The sequence below is a fragment of the Chenopodium quinoa genome, unplaced genomic scaffold (genome assembly GCF_001683475.1).
Source record: "Chenopodium quinoa cultivar QQ74 unplaced genomic scaffold, ASM168347v1, whole genome shotgun sequence".
In the NCBI taxonomy this organism is placed as follows: domain Eukaryota; kingdom Viridiplantae; phylum Streptophyta; class Magnoliopsida; order Caryophyllales; family Amaranthaceae; genus Chenopodium; species Chenopodium quinoa.
The window spans coordinates 2,055,204-2,072,446 of record NW_018742914.1 but is presented as its reverse complement, the minus strand read 5'-3'; the positions used below and the strand labels follow the sequence as shown (position 1 = coordinate 2,072,446).

Below are 17,243 nucleotides of genomic sequence, written 5' to 3'. Positions count from 1 at the left end.
ATATATTACCAAAATAAATTTTTATTTCAATATAGTGACCTTTTTTTAATTATAGTGACCCTTTTTTTTATTAATAAAACAACCATATTTTCTCTAATGTTAGCGGTCCACAATAAATTAGTGTGAACCAGGTCCATTTAAGAATTTGTATGCTAACAAGTCGCACTTGACATTGTTCAAGTAAAGTTTGTTTAGTAAACAAGCCCAAAATTTTGCGTAGTCTGTTTAATTGCTTAATGAACGAGTTTTGACGACCAAGATTAATCGAGCTTGCTCACAAGCTGTTCACAAACACATTGGCTCATTTGCACCCCAAATGTCAAAGGACTTTTGTTCCACTCTTCCATGGATCCAAATTCTATTTATTTTTTTCGCAATCTCTCCATATTTTTTTGCTTTAATGTAGTGAGTTGATAAAAAAGTTGCTAAACATTTAAACGATGAACTGTTTGTAGATAATTGTAGAATTGTATAAACTTACGGCTTGACCTTTCATTAATTGGAGCAAAACATATATATACAATGCTAATTCCTAGAGATACCTTAATTAGGTTACTAGAAATTAGGAAACAATATGAAAGATAATACCCAATATTCCACAAAATATATCCCACAAAATATATCCTCAATACCCCCCCTCAAGTTGGAGCACTAGGGTCATGAGTGCCCAACTTGGACAAAAGATGGTGAAACTGTGACTTCCCAAGAGCCTTCGTGAAAATGTCGGCCAATTGAGAAGTTGTAGGAACATAAGATGGAGAAATCAAGCCTTCAACAATCGCATCTCGAACAAAGTGACAATCCACTTCAATATGTTTGGTCCTCTCATGAAAGACCGGATTCTTTGCGATGTGCAAAGCAGATTGACTGTCACAAAATAACTTGATCGCCTGAGGGTGTTGCACACCCAAACTCAACAACAAACCCTTAAGCCACTTGAGCTCACAAGTGGCTGCAGACATTGCCCTATATTCGGCATCTGAAGAAGATGTCGCCACAGTTGGTTGCTTCTTAGTCTTCCAAGAGATAGGCGAATGCCCCAAAAACACCAACCAACCTGTGACAGAACGACGAGTAAGGGGACAAGCCGCCCAATCCGAATCACACCAACCTTCCAAGGTGAGATCACTAGTAGCACTCAACAAGATACCCTGACCCGGGGTACCCTTCAAATAACGAACAACACGAAGAGCTGCTTCCCAATGCTCAATGCGTGGCGCTTGCATAAACTGAGACAAGATATGAACGGAGTATGCTAAATCTGGTCTAGTTACCCCAAGGTAAATCAAACGACCAACAAGCCTACGATACATTTCCGGATCCGCAAGAAGCTCACCTGTGGCACGACCGAGCTTGTGGTTTTGCTCCATGGGAAAACCACTCGGCTTTGCCCCTAATAAACCTGCTTCAGAAATAATATCCAACGTATATTTACGTTGACATAAAAATAAACCTGAAGCACTACGAGCAACTTCTATCCCCAAAAAATATTTCAAAGGACCTAGATCCTTCATTTTGAAACAATCACTGAGATACGCCTTGAAACCAACAAGTGCAGCGGAATGATTACCAGAAATAATAAGATCATCAACATATACTAAGACATTAATCTGAACTGTGCCTTTAGTATATGTAAAAAGAGAATAATCAGAGTAAGATTGAATGAAGCCGTACCCTTTCAAAGCCGTTGTTAGCTTTGCAAACCAACACCTCGGTGCTTGTTTCAACCCATACAAGGACTTCCTCAAGCGACACACTAATGAAGGATCTGCACCTTCAAACCCGGGAGGTAATTTCATGTATACCTCCTCAGCAAGATCACCGTGCAAGAAAGCATTATGCACATCCATTTGATGGAGTTCCCAGTTCTTTGATGCTGCAATTGCAAGAAAAGCCCGAACCGTGGTCATCTTTGCAACTGGAGCAAACGTTTCACCATAATCTATGCCTTCCTGCTGATGATTACCAAAAACGACCAAACGAGATTTAAGTCGTTCAATATCACCAGTAGAGAAATACTTTGTCTTATACACCCATTGACTCCCTAGAGCACGTTTGCCAGGAGGAAGGTGCTCTAAGGTCCAAGTGCCGTTATCTTCCAAGGCTCTAATTTCTTCCTGCATAGATTGTCTCCAACCTTCATGTTTCATGGCCTCTCTAAAAGACTTCGGATCATGACCACCAACAATAGCTGCCATAAACTTACAATAATTCACAGAAAACTTGTCACAATTTATATAATGTGCTAAAGGATAAGGAGTACCTGAAGGAGTATTGGAAGACGGAATGGAGGGAGACGGATTTTTAGCAAAAACTGAGTGAGTCACAAAATCACGAAGACGAACCGAGGGAATTTTGTCCCGAAAACCTCGCCCCAAGGGCTGCTGATCTGCTGCCCCTGTACTGCCATTTTCATCATGGCTTAAGGACTGCTGTGCTGAAGAACCCGCGCCCACAGCCTCCTCCTGCGGGTGAGCTGAAGCAAGACCTTGGTGGTCTGCCGTAGCTGCACTCGCAGGGTCATGGTCACCCAAATATCTGCCCTCAAGGACACCATTGGGCATATCACGTTCCATACTGCCATCACACTCCTCAAACTCAACAAAATCATCGTGAATAGCATATTGAGAATCAAAGGCATGAGGCTCAATGTTAACACTGTCCGGAGTAGCAAACGGAAACACATCCTCAAAAAATTTAACATCCCGAGACACAAAAAAAACTTTGGAGTCAAGGTCATACAAACGCCACCCTTTCTTCCCAAAAGGATAGCCCACAAAAACACACTTCCGACTTCTACTAGCAAACTTATCTCCATTAGTTTTCTGATTATGAGCAAAACATAAACACCCAAAGGTACGAATGGCACCAAGCATAGGGGGTTTATCAAATAGGATTTCGAATGGAGTTTTATTTTGTAGCAATGAAGTAGGAGTACGATTAATTAGGTGAGCCGCGGCAAGTACACACTCACCCCAAAAATAAATAGGTAAGTTTGCCTGGAATCTCAAAGCTCTCCCAACAGACAAAAGATGCTTATGTTTTCTCTCAACCCTCCCGTTTTGTTGCGGAGTACCCACACAAGAGGTCTGGAAAATAATACCCGTAGTATCAAAAAAATCATGCAAACAATTAAACTCCGTACCATTATCACTTTGCACAATTTTTATGGTTTGAGAAAATTGTCTTTCCACCATAGCAACAAACATCAAGAACTTACGGAAAACCTCCGTTTTATCATTCAGTAAATAAATCCAAACTGCTCTAGAGTAATCATCAACTATTGTCAAAAAATAACGAGCACCGCATGACGAAACATGTCTATACGGACCCCACAAATCACAATGTATTTTTTCAAAAATTCTAGATGCTTTATTGTCACTCAAAGGAAAACTATCTCTAGGATGCTTAGCACGCATACATACTTCACATCCTTTATTTAAACAAGCTTTATTACTAACTGTGGGAAGCAACTTAACTACCCTCTCAGAAGGATGACCCATACGACGATGCCACAACTCCAACTCTGAATTTGCAGCGCTCACATGATGCACCGAATCCATTTTGCTAAAGTAATACAATCCGTCTCTCCTAGTCCCCGTTCCAATCAGCTCCTTCGTGTGGTCCTGTATAGCACAAATATAAGGGTTAAATTGGACAGTACAATTAAGGGCATCGTTGAGTTGCGAAACAGAAATCAAGTTACAACTCAAATTAGGGACATAGAGTACTCCGGTGAGAGTAATCTTGTCCGATAAACAAACAGAGCCAATAAGAGACGACGACACCGTGTCTCCATTGGGCAAACCAACCGGACACTCGAAGCTTTTTGTGTCAAAAAGCCAATATTTTTCTCCAGTTACGTGATGTGTAGCTCCTGTATCAATAATCCAAGAGGTGTCATCAAACTTACCACTCAAACGATTATCAGAAATTGTAGCATTACCCATCAATCCCGTAATTGCCTTCCATTGTTCACTAGAGAATAAACGACCCGAAGCAAAAGAACTTGTATCCTCCGACTTCGAGCCACCACCCGAAACTGCATTAGCCTTCACCGGAGCACCCCGACCACGACTAGCTGCGGGTGGCCCCCCTGGCTGCCAGCAGCACCCTCCGGCCAGCCATGTTTGTCATAACAGCGGTTTTCTTCATGGCCTCGTTTTTTACAGTAAGCACAAATTTTATCGGACCAACACTTCACGGTTTCATGACCCACTTTCTTACACTTGTCACACACTGGCAGCTGCCTGTCAGAACCACCGGCGCCACCTGCACGACCCCTCCCTGCAGCAGTTCGTACAGCGAACCCGAGAGCAGGAGCAGGATCCTCCTTTGTACGAGAAATCCCTCTAACATTCTCCTCCTGTGAAACCTGTTGGTATGCTCTGTTCAAAGAGGGCAAGGGATCTTGCAAGAGCAATGTAGAACGCAAAGCAGCATAATAATCAGAGTACAAACCGAGCAAAAATTGTTGGAGACGATCCCCATCACGCCGCTGTGCGTGTTGCTTCCCAACATTACAAGAGCACTTCCCACATTTACAAGAAATTAGGGGTTCCAATCTATCAAGTTCATCCCACAAAACCGCTAATTTACTATAATAAACCGCAACTGTCATGTTTTTCAATTGTTCACATCTATTAATTTCAAATTTAATCTGTTGAATTCTAGGGCCATTAACGAGACAAAAACGCTCATGTAAATCATCCCACAATTTCTTAGCATTATCATAATGTGAAAGCATAGATTTTACCTCGGGATCGATTGTGTTCATGAGCCAAGAAACTAACATACATTGAATTGTTACCCAATCATCCTTCGTACATGGCGGCTCGAAGGTGGTGATACTACCATCAAGGAAACCAAATTTCCGGCGAGAGCAAAGAGCAAGTCGCACGGCATGAGACCAATCGTGAAAATTGTCCAATTTTAGACGTTGTGAGGTGATGTAATCCCCGGGCCGATCTTGCGGTCCAAGGTAGAAAGGGGAGTTTGATTCAATTTTTGTAGGTGCCGGTGGAGGAGATGTGTCATCCCCGACGGCCATTATTGGTGTTTACAGAGAGAAAAAAAAAAAAAAAAAAAAAATCAAGGCTCCGATACCATGTAGAATTGTATAAACTTACGGCTTGACCTTTCATTAATTGGAGCAAAACATATATATACAATGCTAATTCCTAGAGATACCTTAATTAGGTTACTAGAAATTAGGAAACAATATGAAAGATAATACCCAATATTCCACAAAATATATCCCACAAAATATATCCTCAATAATAATCCATACTACAAAATGTACATTCATGGTTGTTTGGTTAGTTAATCAATGTAGAAAAAGATAAGAGTACTCTGTAATTGTAAACTTCAAATCAAACATCAAAAGATTTTTTAACCTTTTCTTTTTTGCATTGAGTTTAACACTACCAAACAATTTGAAAAAGAATCGAACCATATTTACCAACAAAAATTGTGACAAAATACATATAAGGTTGTATAGTTTGTAGCAACAAAAGGAAAGACATACCCTTTGTCACACAATTAACTAGACATTTAATCAAAAAAATACATTATGTTGCAACAAATAGCACACTTTCTTAATAATTCGCGTTATTAATACATATTAATACAAACAATAAATCCATCCTATAAGATGGACTGCCAAAGAATTTACGAAGTTGCAAAAACAATGAAAGAAATGACTAAGAACGTTGGCACCTAGTAATTTCTTGGCAATTACGTTCATAAGGATTAGCAGTTTCAGTTTCATTATTAAAAAGGCAGTTGTAGTAACTCTCGCCTGCCTTGGAGCAGGGAACACGATTACGGTCCAGGACTAAGTAGGATATGAAGGTTCCGACATCCAGTAATGAACGTCGACTGACCTCTGAACTCATCGCGTACTCGTTGCTGTCTTCGAAAGCACTCGATATTGTAAGGAGAAGAGAGAAAACCAGGAGAAGGGCAAGAGAAGAGGTTGCTGTTTTTGTGCCCATGTTTTTCTTTTTTTGTGATCTTTCTTATGTGTTTTTGGTTATGCTGTTTTTTTTTGGGTTTGTATTTCTGTTTTATGTTGTGTCTTTTAAACTTGTAGAATTGGTGGTGACAGCTGACTTGGGATGTTCTTTGACTTGATAAACTAACATAGTAGGTGCCACGAAGGTTGTAACTAATATGATGTTCATTGTATACACTCTTCATTCCAAATTAAAGTCTCATACATCATTAGAGCGCGCTTTTAGGAAGGTGAAATACGATCAGGGTTTTGATTTATCAACGGTGAATATAACAAAACAAGCTAGAATGATTTGGTTAGATTAAAGTGATTAATTAAACGACAGTGAGATTTGTTGAATTAAATACTACCTCCGACTTTGGGGTATTATTTGAGAGATAAAATATTCCAAAGTTACAACTAAAAAATAATCGGAGGTAGTATATAAAGTACAGACAAAGGTGAAATGAAACTTTTATCTAGTGACTAGAGTTTTTGTCTTTTTGATAAAATGACTCTTATTTGTGGACGGAAGAATACTTTAATTTTGGTTGATTTGGAGACGTCAAAAAATTAAATAAAATTTTAGGTTGGTTTGGATTCTTCAATTAACATAGTTGAGGGCACGAAGCTGGGCGGTATTAGCATAAATAATTGTTAATTAAGTACTTACGACTTTGCAATTTGTAGACAACAACCTTCTTTTTTTTTTTTTTTTTTTTTTTTTTTTTTTTTTGTGTGTGTGCGTTGTAGACAACAACTTCTGACTTAAATTACCATTGTTGAGGGCACGTAAGTTGTTGAATGTCTCATTGATTAGATTTTGCTTACATTATGACCAAAATTTGTACAGCTTTTTAATAGCCATTAATTCTTATTAACACTAAGCTAATAAATCTCCTAATTCAAATGGTTTTGACTTAATTTTTTTGTTTGTTTAAAAATCTGATAGGCAAAAGATTCATTATTAAAACCCCTTTTAATCCATATCATAATGTAAGGCCTAGGTTTCACTAGATGTGTAAATAACTTTTTTATAAACTATCAAGTCAAATTGGATGTCCGGTACTCCGATAAACTTAAACTATTTTTGGATTATACACTCATACACATGATACCATCGATTTTACAATAGAAATTGGCCTTTTCTCTTAAATTAGACATAAATAGAGCGTATGATCTTTTAAAATGAATACTTGTATTACTTTAGGTAGCGTTTTATTTTATGTTCATCCAACTTGGTTGACAGAATGTTCCATTATTATTACTCTCCCGGTAGAAGTTGGTACCCTATCTCTTTTGCATAATAATAGAGACAATTTTATCCACCGTTTCCGATTAGACGAATAATGGACAATGATAATTGTTGTTGTTGCCTTAGGTTAATCTATTATATTCTAATTATTAGCCATATTACAATTATGAAATGACGCCTAAAGATTTTCTAGGTTGATACCTTGATTATTTTCTGTTTTATATAATCTTTCCAATAATGATTTCAAAGTTCCTTCAAAAAATTGACAAGATCCTTTTTTTTCTAGAAAAAAAATATACATATTTAGTAATGTCATTAATGCAGACATCCCAAAAAAAAAAAAAAAAAAAAAAAAACAGACAAAATTCAATATCATATACTTCGTATTTGATTCTACTCTCAAGATTTAAACCAAAAAAGCTTGTTAAACTAGAATGATTCAGAGTAAAGTTATGGCTTCCATTTACGCGCCTATTTGGCTGATAAATATTAAATACTACGGAGTAATATTTCCAGTTACTTCAATAAAGCTGGTGTAATGCTTCGCAATGACTTGAGGATAAATTTTAGCAGCGCGAGCCTTTTGCTGGAGCCTTTCTAAGTTCCTCTCCCTTGGTTGCAAAAGTAGCCTGTATGGCCTATCTTAGCACGTAGAATTTCGGTGTTTTCAAGCTTGGTATTGAAGGAGATAATCTGATTGTTGTAAACATTATACAACTATATTTCTGATGTCCCAAGGAGGATTGAACTTATTAGGTACACACTTCAGTGGAATAAACATTGTATTTGTAAGGGCTTAAACTCAATTTTCGTGCTGAATTCATAATCAAATCGATATCCACAGCATCTGATAGCCTACAGGAATGGCTTTTTAGCTATACAACAGAAAACTAAAACTGCACATCATGACATCAAAATGCCAAAACAAGTACACAACAAGTAAAACAAATGAAAATTATACTTTGTATAAGATATCTTCATCTACACTGTAATGCAGGATGTTGAGCGGCAAAAGACTTGAGATCTCAAAATCTTCTGGATTGCACACATGTCTAATTTGTTAACCATGGCTTACACCAGTAATGTCAACCAAGGAACACACCACATATGAAAAAATGAGATGCCATTGCACGGAAAATAAAATTAGAAAAAAAGTATTTCTCAAAGCAAATTTACCCAGCCGAAAATGCAGCCAAGTACCTCATTTTTCAAGTTTGCTTAACAAATTATCCATAGCAGGAAGCTCTTGTATTATTTGCTGCCAGTCAGGCATTCCCTGAAATCATTTAAGTTCAAAAATATTTAACTACATAGCATGCAAAGTAAAGATACCACCTGTATTAGTGTATACTAAAATCCTGAAGGAAGGCTGATGAAGAGATGCTGCTTGTGAAAAAACCAGGTTTACATGGTAACAGCATCACAGAAAGTCCTAAATTCTTGATCATCCCTAATGTCATATTGAAATGCACATATATTGGTTTTAAAAATTTATCTAACTCTTGATGAAAAATTAGATTCATAATTTAACCACCATTTGTTTCCAATTTCTAAGTGAGCAATTAATTAGTAACCATAGATTAACTAACATTAACTAAAAATATAAGTCGTTAAAATAATAACTCTCCATATGCACCCTTCAAAGTTCCACCATGACCACCCTCACACAACCATCTTCTCTTGCACTTTTATCAAAAATAGATCGTCACCAAGCTTGAGCCTTTCCCCTTCCCCCTTTTCGTGTTTTCCAATGCTATTGTTGGCCTCACCAACCCTTGCCATAGCCAAACTCGGCCTTGGATAGGGCTAATAAAGTTTTAGGGGTGGCACAAAAACATTAGTGGTGTCAGTGTTGTTGGATTGGTTTTGGGTGGGCGGGTGCAATTTTTGAGAAGTACATCAACAGTAGAATTACTCAGTGTCCATAAAGAGGCTTCCAACCAACAGAAAGTCAGAAAAGGGTTAAATTAACGCAGTCCCTAGTCTTAAGTCTTAACTCTCAAGTCTTGAATATACAATGAAAAGAGGGATTAACATAATTTTTGGCTGTTTGACAAATTCCAAAAGCCAATATAAATGTTAGCAAAAAAGCCAATCACAAATTAAGATCTCAATCTCTCTCTATCCCCTCCCTGGCTCCCTCTCTCCTTTTTCCTCAACAATCCAAAAAAAATCCAATTATACTTTGTTTCTTTTTGTTGGTATCACCCTCATAATTTGCTCTACAAACTATTCAACCCCCTCCTTCCTCGCCAATTACACTGTTTCTTTTTGTTGCATCCACATAATTTACTCTAAAAAACTATTCAACCCAAAACAGATGTCCAAAAAGCTCCTTAAGCTACTGATTTAAACAGTTCACCAACGCTATATACTCCCACCCCACTTCAAGTTTGCAAGATGGAGGTTCAACAACTGTTTAATGCAGAGAGGGCCAGAGGGGTCCCCTAAAGAATGATTTCAAATATCCAAACACCACCCAGAAAAGCTTAATTAGCCATTATAAAAACATTGCAATGTTAGGTATCTAGTACATGCAGAAGCAGAGTTGATTGATAGTCTAAAGAAAACTAACCTTGCCTGACCTGCGAACCCGACCATCTAGGCGTAGTATTATGTACACATCCTCACCAGGAGTGACTCCTTCTGATTTTTGCTGGTCCTTTATCCATCTGAAATTAGAATAAGATAAGCAGACCCTAAAGATTGATATATGTTCCAGGTTGGTTCTCGTTCTTTCTTCAATAATTTGTTAAATATTCCAGGGATTGGTGACAGAAGGGAAGAAGTAAGGAAAGACAAAGAAACAAAATACACATAGGATGATATTGCATCTTGTGGCATAGTGACAGCAGACAAGAGAGACCAAACACAGATTTATTCTTCAAACAAGGAACTACTATAAATCACCTCCATAGAATAATAATGAAGAAGAAAAGGCACAAATCTACTTACACAGACTACATTCTTCATTACGTTTAAAAACGATATAAAAACCCAATGAGCATAACTTCAAAAACCTGCATTTTAGAGTCATATGATCTCATTTTTCAAAAAAAAAAAAAACAACTATTACAGGAAATTGCTATGGTAGGAAAATCGACAAAAAGCTCCCAACTATAGCCGATCATCTTTTAAAGGTCTCAGCTTTCCTTTAACTAGGGATAGTCCCAATTATGAGAATTTCTTCTCAAATGGTCCCATATGACTTGTGACTTGCTGAAAGTAAATGCATTACTTTTCTTTTCCAGGGATTTTTTTTTTTTTTTTAAAAAAAAAAAAAAAAAAATTCCCCTCATTTCTCATTCCTTTAAAGAACAACTCCATAATTTAACCACCACCCACCATCCCCTCCTACGCAAAACCACCACCAACCAGAATGCTGGAAATAAATTAAATTTTCCCCTCACAAATCACTACATCAATGGCCATGGTGGTTCTTAATTATTCTATCTCCCTCGCTGTACCTAGAGCAACTACCATATATATTCTATCTCTATCTTTCCTATTCCCCATTATCCTGCTCGCTGCTGATTTCTTTCTCCTCTTCAACAGATCCTTTTTTTGGTTTCTTCTTCTTTCTTTTCGGTCTTTTACTTCCATATAAGGAGATGACAGGAATGGTGGTGTCAGCTTGAGTGGAGTATAATAAGGTGGCTGTCATAGCGGGGTTGGTGGTAGAGATGAATTGGACGGAGGCACATTTAGGTGGCTTCTATGGGGGGAGGTTGTATGGCCATCATAATGAGGTAGGCAGGGCTGCTGTGGGCGGTGGTCTGGTTAGAGTGACAAAGGAGAGGGTGGTGAGGTGGTTAGGCTACTGTGAGGGCATGATAGGTGGTGGTGATGGTGATGATTTCAGGGTAGATATTTTGTATGAGGAAGGGGTTGGGTTGCAGAGATAAAAGAGGAAGGAGGATAACAATAGACTTATAAAATAATATCCAAGGGCCAGTAAAATTGTGCAGATAAAAGGTCAGTTTGGGAAAATAACATCATATTTGGGACTGCCTTTAAATAATCAAAAGTTGGGACCTTTTAAAGTGGACAGTCATAATTAGTTTTGTCATTAATTTACTATTCCTATCCTTGATTTCTTCATATGTGAGTTTGGCACACAGATTAAGCTAGAAATAAAAAGTAGAGTAAAAAAGTTGGAATTTTTTTTTAATAATTCTAATGTTTCTTTATCAGTCTCACTGCATTGAAAAAATGTTGAGAAAAGACAGTTACTTTAGACTCTCACATATAATTGTATCCTACTGCTAATGATTACAATGTTATAAATCAAACTGAACATGCTGCTAAGGTATGCTGCGGATACAAGGAAACACCTGTACAAGGACTACATGCACATACTAGAGGTGAACATTCACAAAACATCATTAAGCAACCTTGAATGAAACTAGTAAATTTCAATTAACTTCAAATCTCACTGAATAAATTAACCTACAGCATAAACTGCATTTATTATGAACTTCAACACAATGAGCATGGAAAATTGGGAGCAATGAAGATCCACTATTTGGGAGAAAGGTAGACAGATAGTTGTATATAATTTCCTTTTTTTAAAAAAAAAGAGTAACAGATTATGTTTAGCTAAATTCACAAAGTGGCATATCCTTCCAGGGTTATAGTTCTATGTTTGCAACTGATAACTAGTAGGCAAAATAGAAAGCGGAGTCACCTTTCCCATTCTGCAGGGGACACAGCCTCAGCCTTGAATCGTATCTCAGCTTGCAACTTGGATTTTGTAGTTATAGACTGAGCTCGTTTCTCAAAGTCGTCCTAAAATGGTAGAGCAAAGAAAACAAAATTGCTCTTAAGATTTAGCAGGTTGATAAAATTATGCTTAACACTGATGAAAAATGCAAAATCATTTCCAAATCAAGTAGTTATTAGAAACAGCCTTAATATGCACAACATGATTACATGTTCAAGTTATAGTGGCAATTGCCAGCCTTACATTTTTTCTAGTTGGCTATGTTAGAAAATCCTGGTTTTTGCAGCAGCAAAATTATCCTTCAATTGCAAATTATTTAGAAGTAAAAATATAGAATAAACATACCCCAATAGAGGGAAGAGCAGCAGCAGCCTTCGCAGAACCCCCAAAGCCCTTCTTTTCTACTGGAGCTGCCTCAACCTCACCCCAAATGACAGGAATTAGAAGAACACCTCTTCTAAGAAGCTCAGTCCTAAACCTTTCAGCTTTTTGCATTGCCATGAAAACAGTCTCCCTCTTGCCAGCCAAAATAACCTAGAATCAAACATAATCTCAGCAAGTGAGGGTACTAATTGAGAGAAACTTCAACACCATACACCCATCTACAACTATAAATTGTTACTATATAACGCACGAAGGGGAAAAACACATGCCATTTTATTGTAAACTGGAGTCAAAGCCTAAGCTATTGTTATCATTCTTTGATCTTTCCTTATCCAGAAAAGAGCCAAGACCATTTTGCTAATCATATTATGTACAGTTAGAGAAAAAGGCCAGGAATGCATTGCAACTTACTCAACTGGACAGCTATTCAGTATTTCCTATCTTAGGGATAAGACTTAAGAGTGAGATCTACTTAAGTCCATAATCATCACAAGTATAACTGATGGTTAATTGAAGCATAAGATCAGTTGAGTAAATAGGGAAAGAATAAATAAGGTACAATTGACAGGACATAAAATTTTGTTGTGAAAATAGTTTTGCATGGCTTACAACAATATAAACAACAATATAAAATCACAACATTCTTCCTAGAGTAAATTGCGTATTAATTGTAAATAGAATGGACACCTACCGGTCTAGCAGTGTCCCGTAGCTGCACCAACTCAACAACCCGATTAGTAGAAAGACGTAAAGGTAACCGTGATAGAGTTTCATCTCGAGATATTTGTGCAAGCTGCTCCTCCTCTTTCTTATTATCCCAGAGAAACAGTGCCACCAGAATAACAATGCCTGCACATTGCTGATTTTTATAACATAATTACTTTCAAGAAATGTTTTAGTGACACATTAGAAAACACTCAAGCAAGTTAATTTCCATAAAGAGTGAACGTGACTCAAACAGTCAAACCATGTGCTTGATGTTAACAAGTGCAGAGAAAAGTATATCAGGAATACATATAATATGTCATGTCTACCTCCTATATTTACAGCACCATTTCCAGCAGTCTCTAATAGATCAGGAGCACCTTCACCTCCTTGAATTGCTCGGAGCAACCGGGGTAATGTGAAAAAAGTGGAAATTCCTGCAGCTGCTGCAAAAGCTATATAAAAAAATCTCCGGATTCCGCGAAATGGAGCTTGTACTTCACTAATGAGCTTGAGGTCTCTCCTGAAACTATCGCCTATATCCTCACCACCAAGTCTAGCCTGCATTTTTGATTGGATAACAATGATTTTATTTGAAAGCAAAGAATAAGAAAATGGATTTAATATAGTTGAAGCTCATACAAGCAGTATCTAATAAGAAGTCAGTCATTAAAATTGACAACTAAAACCTCTTCTTGTAATTCCTTGAATTCTGGTAAAGCTCTGAAAGAGGCTAAGTCTGGGTCATTGAGGATGGTCCCAAATTTAAGGTTATAATCTTTAAGAGCAGTGCGCAAACACTCAGCAGCTAGCTTTCCCTCCCCCCTGCCTCAAAAGAAAGGAAACCAAAAAACCAGTATAACTCTGTCAGAATAAATCTTAGAGATTTTCAAAGCACTGGATTATTTATAGATGAGACATGAGAGTCAGCAAGAAGAAGAGCATCATGCATGCACAAAGATTAAAGGGAAATTGTACTATCTGTCAAGAGTTTCAAATATTCATTTGACCTAGTCTATCTGCTTCATGTCCACTAACATTTCGATCTTTTGGTATAAAATAGTTCCTTCACAAGAACATCTTTGAAAAGCTATTGAACTTCCAGGATAAATTTAGAAACCAAAATAAAAGGAAATGCCTAATTTATAAGAAGAAAACAACATAAACAACATGTGTGTTTCTTTGAAGGAGACCAATTACGGCAATTGGAAAGTTAAGTAGCAAGTCTTGCTTTGTGGTATTAAGATTTAGAGATGGAAAGACTAATAAATATGCAACGCTGATATCTGAAACATGACTGACAACAGATTCCAAAGCACACTTATCAAAGTCTGGATCACAAGAAAAATAAATAAATTACCTGTAGGCATGACAGCATGCTTTATTGTAAAGTGCTGCTTGAGCTTCCATAGTATTAGGATTCAAGCTAAGTGCTGTATCAAATTGTATCAGAGCTTCTCTAACCTGCAAAATACAAGTGGACACTCTTTCAAGTCAATTTAATTTGGAGAATTTAACAGGTGCAGCAAGAAACAATCCTAATTTAAGAGTGCAAAAGAGAAAAGGAGAAAAAAATATATTTACATATATACTCTTTCTATTGGGAAATGAAAAGTTCAAGATAGACCTAGTACTTGAATCGTGAGGCCAATTATAGCCCTCAATGTAGCCTAAAGTAAAATTATGGGGGTAGGAAAGAGTGAAGACAGGCACATCAACAGTGGAAGAATTACTCAAACTCTTTACTGTCTTATACCAATTAGGGTAAGGGTTCACACATTAGGGCCTCCCCAAATCCAGTTGGCTTCCCATGTCGGGATTTACAATGGGTGTTTGTCATCGTAATACCATAAAGAGAAACAATAAGCTTCCAATAAATTTCATGGGATGAAATGGTTTATTCTAAATCCATGATTACTTCATTAGATTAATTGAAGATGCTTTCCCCTCAGAAGTCAATTAATCAATCAAAGCCTTAATCACATAAGTGGGGTCGGCTACATGAACCAAAAGTGATTATCCTGTGTAAGATTCAAAAAATTGCATGGTGAAAGAAAACTAGCAGCAGAATCAAATACCCAAAATTAGCTTACCACTAAGCTAGTATGAGGACCAAATCCAATGAATATAGCACTTTTGCATCAAAGATATTCAACCACGAGTCTAATTTAATGAGGTATGTACATCAAAATCAGACAGGCACCATGCCACCATGATTTGGAGAATCAAATTTGAGAAGGTAGGTGAAGGCGCATTTGGAGTTGAGTCAAGCAAGTCAGCAGTTAGGGAAGCCAAAACTGTATTTTTGTCCCCAAGGAACCATCACCAATCACTGATATCAGGTCCATTCCTTCACGTTAAATGACCCAAACAAGGGAAGCAGAAAAGAAATATACTCAGCATGAGGATAGGGATGGTTTGAGATTCTACACAGTAATGATAATACATAGGCACATTTGGAGAGTGTTTGGTTGGGTGGAAAACTTTTCAAGGAATATGAATTTTCCATTCTCCTTTGCTTGGTTTGCAAAAAGGGTGAAATAGTGATCCTATGGATGTGAATTAGCTCTCCCAAGGATTGAGATATTTTCTTCTTACAAAGATGGAGAAAGCCCTATTTTACGCCCTACCCATTACCACCTTTGCAGCAAATTTCTAGGTACCGTCAGTTGTACCTTGTACATGGTTCAACAAAGGCTATTTTTTTCCATTGCACTTACCTAGAGAAGATATTGGCAAAACAAAAAAATGATCTTGGTTGCACCTTGCAATATCCCCCTTCACTCTCCTCCCATCCATCCTCTCCCTTCCCTTTCTCTATAACCTTTCTTATAAGGAACCAAACAAAGGAAAACTAATTTTGAAATCAATTTCCACCTGATGATTGATTTTCATGGAAATCATTTTCCATTGCAAGAACTTTCAGTCAAATCAAATGGAGCTGGAGTGAAGAAGTGTCCTCATCCCAAAGATTACAGTTTTTTTAATCGCCGATTCTTGCACTAATTCTCAGTTCATGTAATATAAAACGAACAAACTATAAGTACACATTATCATAAAAAAAAAAAAGGTAAATTGAAAGCCCTATGATTGTCCAATTTCTATGGCAAAAGAACTCATGGAGGGCTGGAGGCTCTCCGAGTCTGATTTGAAATAGTCAAATACAGTATCAATTTGGAGTACCTAGTTCCAAAATCTTGAATTTCATCTTAGGGAATTTTCGAAATTAAACAAATCAGCTCATTTCCACTTCATCACAAAGCCTATCTACATCTTTTACTACACAATCAACCATATAATATACCAATAAACAGCCAAAATTCCCCCATAAAACAACATTTTCGTTATCAAATTCTAAACCAAGTCAAAATCAAAGAACACCCACATGAAAATTTTCATCAATTCATCAAATAATCAACAAAACTCAACAAACCCACATCACAAAATTCCAAACTTGATAAAACATAATCATTATAATGAAAGACAGAAGAACACACCCTTCCTTTGGAAAAGAGAGAGAGTCCAGAATTGACGCATGACTCCGGCGTCTGCGAAGCCGTATCCGGCGGCGGAGAAGAAGAAGTACAACAAATGAAAGAGAATCGAGCTATTTTGTGGGCAGTTGAAGAGTTGGGAATGGTGTTGAGACACCATTGTGTTGTTCTTGTTTTGATTGAAGAATGAAAATGGGGTTTTGGGTTTGAGTAGCAGAAGATTTGGTATTGGTGGATAAGTGAAGCCACTGCCATGTTTTGGGGGTTGATTTGTGAACAACAAGCAAGGCGCCAAGTGAGGCTTAACCACGGCCCCTGGCCCTGGCTTTCCACCTTTACATAAACACAAGTCGTTTTGGGATGTCGCTAATTGTGATTTGGTGATTGAGCAAGGGCATGTTCACTTTACTTTTAGTTCAGCTCCAATTAGTTTAGTTCAATTTATTTCAGCTTTTAATTTTCTTCTCTCATAAAATATGTATTTCAGCTCCATTCAGTTCAATTTAATTTAACTCCAATCACTTCAGTTTAATTCAGTTCAGCTCAGTTCCAATCAGTTCAACTTAATTTCAATTCAGTTCAGCTCTAATCGGTTCAGTTCAATTCAGTTATGTTCAGCAAATCAAAACAGGTCCTAAATCATTAGCAATTGTGCACCTTTTGTCTTAACTTTTAATATAACACATT

General features: G+C 37.3%; 1 protein-coding gene across 2 annotated transcripts; it reads right to left on the bottom strand.

Annotated features, from left to right (window-relative positions):
* Positions 1-8,014: 8,014 nt before the first annotated feature.
* LOC110727854 (protein LOW PSII ACCUMULATION 1, chloroplastic-like) lies at positions 8,015-16,908 on the bottom strand. 2 transcript variants are annotated; one of them, XM_021907432.1, is made up of 10 exons: positions 16,560-16,908; positions 14,423-14,526; positions 13,752-13,887; positions 13,392-13,623; positions 13,049-13,206; positions 12,319-12,507; positions 11,938-12,038; positions 9,826-9,922; positions 8,451-8,526; positions 8,015-8,320 (listed from the first exon to the last, which is right to left on the bottom strand). In XM_021907432.1, exons 1-9 carry the CDS (start codon positions 16,809-16,811, stop codon positions 8,452-8,454), a joined length of 1,344 nt encoding a protein of 447 aa, XP_021763124.1. In that variant the 5' UTR covers positions 16,812-16,908; the 3' UTR covers positions 8,015-8,320; position 8,451. The 2 variants fall into 2 exon arrangements, with proteins under 2 accessions (XP_021763124.1, XP_021763125.1); XM_021907433.1 differs by having other exon boundaries at positions 8,015-8,302.
* Positions 16,909-17,243: the final 335 nt, after the last annotated feature.

Excerpts from the sequence above, each read along its gene's own strand:
- LOC110727854 (XM_021907432.1), bottom strand. The coding sequence starts at position 16,811 with ATGGCAGTGGCTTCACTTATCCACCAATACCAAATCTTCTGCTACTCA. Across the intron at positions 13,207-13,391 it reads TGGTGCTGTAAATATAGGAG|GCATTGTTATTCTGGTGGCA; the intron begins GTAGACATGACA and ends AGCAATGTGCAG. Across the intron at positions 9,923-11,937 it reads TCCCCTGCAGAATGGGAAAG|ATGGATAAAGGACCAGCAAA; the intron begins GTGACTCCGCTT and ends TTCTAATTTCAG.